The 2793-nt window shown below is 37.7% G+C and overlaps 1 protein-coding gene across 3 annotated transcripts; it reads left to right on the forward strand.

Moving 5' to 3' along the window:
* Positions 1-2405, forward strand: LOC126594334 (mediator of RNA polymerase II transcription subunit 27-like). 3 transcript variants are annotated; one of them, XR_007613214.1, is made up of 5 exons: positions 1-97; positions 182-250; positions 352-395; positions 471-1500; positions 2072-2405. XR_007613214.1 is itself a non-coding variant. In XM_050260581.1 (5 exons), the coding sequence occupies exons 1-4, from the start codon at positions 80-82 to the stop codon at positions 622-624; spliced, it is 285 nt and encodes a 94-aa protein (XP_050116538.1). In that variant the 5' UTR covers positions 1-79; the 3' UTR covers positions 625-639; positions 2072-2405. The 3 variants fall into 3 exon arrangements, 2 of the variants coding, with proteins under 2 accessions (XP_050116538.1, XP_050116537.1); XM_050260581.1 differs by having other exon boundaries at positions 471-639; XM_050260580.1 differs by lacking the exon at positions 2072-2405 and having other exon boundaries at positions 471-639; positions 960-2046.
* The last annotated feature ends 388 nt before the right edge of the window (positions 2406-2793 follow it).

The raw sequence follows: 2793 nt of genomic DNA on the forward strand, positions 1-2793 counted from the left end.
ATCGCACCGGAGCATAATTGCATTTTCATTCTATAACAGGGAGGCAGCTACATGCATTCAAGAGGTTTTTCAATTTATCATGTCTATAAACATCACGGTAAAAGCTTCAATTGTCTATTCATGTTTATTTTTGTCAAGTAATGGTCCTTTCTATTAAATTGCGTATCATTTCGTATTTCAGGAACATGCTGCTATTGCTTTGCAGTATTTCATTGGAGTTCGGGCTGAAACAGCTCTCCATTGTCTTTTGGTATCATCTCTAGCATGTTCCACTGAACTGACTGGTTTATTAAATTATATGCGTGCATCAGCTTATACGCATTAAGTTCTAACTTTCTGTATTCATTCTAGCATTGGATCTGCAGCTATCAAACTCTCTTTACAAAAGTTTGCAGGTACGACCTTCTCACTTTATACCCCTGAAATCTTTACTGGCTTCGTAGTTATTGACGTTACATTTTTTTATGCAGCAAGTGTGGACGGCTGCTAGCAATGGACCAGAAATCAGCTCTACTGTTACCTCCAGCTTATCGTCCTTACCGGCAGTTCAACACATCGAATGTATCATTGAGTTTGAATGTTTCCGGAGCTTACCATGTAGGCTGTTTCTCAGAGGAATTATGATCTTGACTATGACAGGTAAAAACTATCCATTGTCTCAGATATCAAATTGGCAAGATAAAGAAATTATAACACATCATTCAAAGAACTCGCACTAGAATGTTGAATTTTACGTCTTTTCTTAATTTTCTTGATAGCTAATGGGACATGAACTTTTCTTTTATGTTATGTTTGTATTATTTAAGGGAGATGGTTATAATCAAATTATCTGCACCATAATCTAAAATAATTTGCTAGATCATAAGTTTTCAAATTTTTAGTGCTATCCGAGTGCACAAATCATCTTATATATATGCGTTGTTTGCAAACTATGAAATCACTTTAAATGGATTTTGTAGTGATATGCAAACTGTTTCTGGTGATCCCAAAGCAAACATAGAGCGTGACAAATTGGTGATGTAGGAAAAAAAGCGAAGGTAAAACCGTATAAGAGATAAGAGAGAAGGAAAAGGAACTAGAATTGGGAAAGGTTTTTTTTTTTTTTTTTTGGTAAAAGGATAGATTCAAAGAACATAGAGGCACAAGGCCAAACAACACGCAGAGAAACAACTTCCGCAACCCCAGAAGATACAGACACAGATAAATAGGATCAAGAAAGACACCACCTCAACAGGTACCATCGTCGCCCTATTACCAGTGCAACCCATCCCCAATTACAAAGGAGGACAGGGAAGACCATCTTTGTTCAAAATGCCAACTAGCGAAGATGGAGGTTGAACAACCCAGCCAAAGCTGCACATCTCTGGTGAAATATTCCTTGCGACAAAATCCGCCGCCATATTTGTCCATCATGGAATCCACGACCAGGAGCATGAATGAAAACTCCTCCCAACATCCAAGATACGGCTAAGAATTGGGAGAAGGTCCGAATTGGGAAAGGTTAGGAAAACTGAAATCAACCATGTCAATCATTTATTAGAAATATGGCGCATCCTTTAAGCAATTGCAAACAATCTACTCCATAAACTAATTAATACTTTCTCGAAAGTTTAAGTAAATAAAGAGTTAATTCAAATTAGTTAGCAATATTAAATTACATATATCTAATTTCGAGTCGTGTGAAAATGCAAAAATTGAACAAAAGTTTTCTTGTTGGTTCCGTCATCTGTATTGGCACCTATGATGAATATTAATGCTATGGTCACGTGCAGTGGACTCGTACTGACAGTTTGTGTTACGTTGAATACTAATGATATGGTCGCATAATGTAATTTACTTTGAGGCTGCCTTATTCTCTTTCATTGGTGTATTTAATCAAGAAAATTATAATAAGAAATATATTGGTCAGAAATTGTACTCACTTTTCTTTCAAACTGAATGTCCAATGCTGCCTTTCTTCCTTTTCCTTGTTATGGTTTGATTGTTTTGTTATCCATACTAATGTCTTATGGTTTCCTGAATATTGTGTTTTCGTAAAATTTTACTAGCATGCCCCGTTCCTTTGGTTCAGGTGCTATTCTCTTTTGTCGGCACAAGTCTAAGCTGTGCTATGACTAAAATTATTTTAACTTATGGCCCGGATCCTCGGACTTGGTGGATTTGGCGGCAGGGATCTGGAGAGGATCCCTTTCCCAGGAGCTTTTTCGAGAAGAAAAACAAAATCTTTGTTGTAATTCCATATTAGGTTAAAAGGAAATTTGATGTAGCAGTTGTGGGATTCATTGTTCGGCTCATAGCATGTAAACCTTATACACGGTGGAGTTGCCGGTACTTGCGCTGTTTTATGATCGTTTTGAGTGCAATGCATGAAGCGCCCATGGCTCTAGCGTGATTGCGGTTTGACACTGCGATGAGATTGAATGATTTCTGTTTTTAAGCAGGTAGCATCCGAAAACTGGATAGCAGGGTAAAGGGAATAAGGCTAATGGGCATCCTTAATGCATTGCTAATCAACTTCTCTTTGCCAGTAACCCATGTTTGATGTCATGATAGACTCGTTTAATTGGGTCTATGTAGTCACCGTGTTTTTTTTTAAACGGTTTGTTAAGTCGTCTTGTGTACCGACGAGTGTAAGTACTTAGCTAAATAACGATTTCCTTAGTAACAGCGGCGGATCCATCAAGAGGTCAACACGGTTAGTTAGTTATCATCAACAAAATACCCGAGCTAGAATCGGTAGGACCTTTGTCTGCTATCGACAACCGCGCATCATGGCTTTTGTAGATGATTATA

This window comes from Malus sylvestris, chromosome 12, assembly GCF_916048215.2.
Source record: "Malus sylvestris chromosome 12, drMalSylv7.2, whole genome shotgun sequence".
NCBI lineage: Eukaryota > Viridiplantae > Streptophyta > Magnoliopsida > Rosales > Rosaceae > Malus > Malus sylvestris.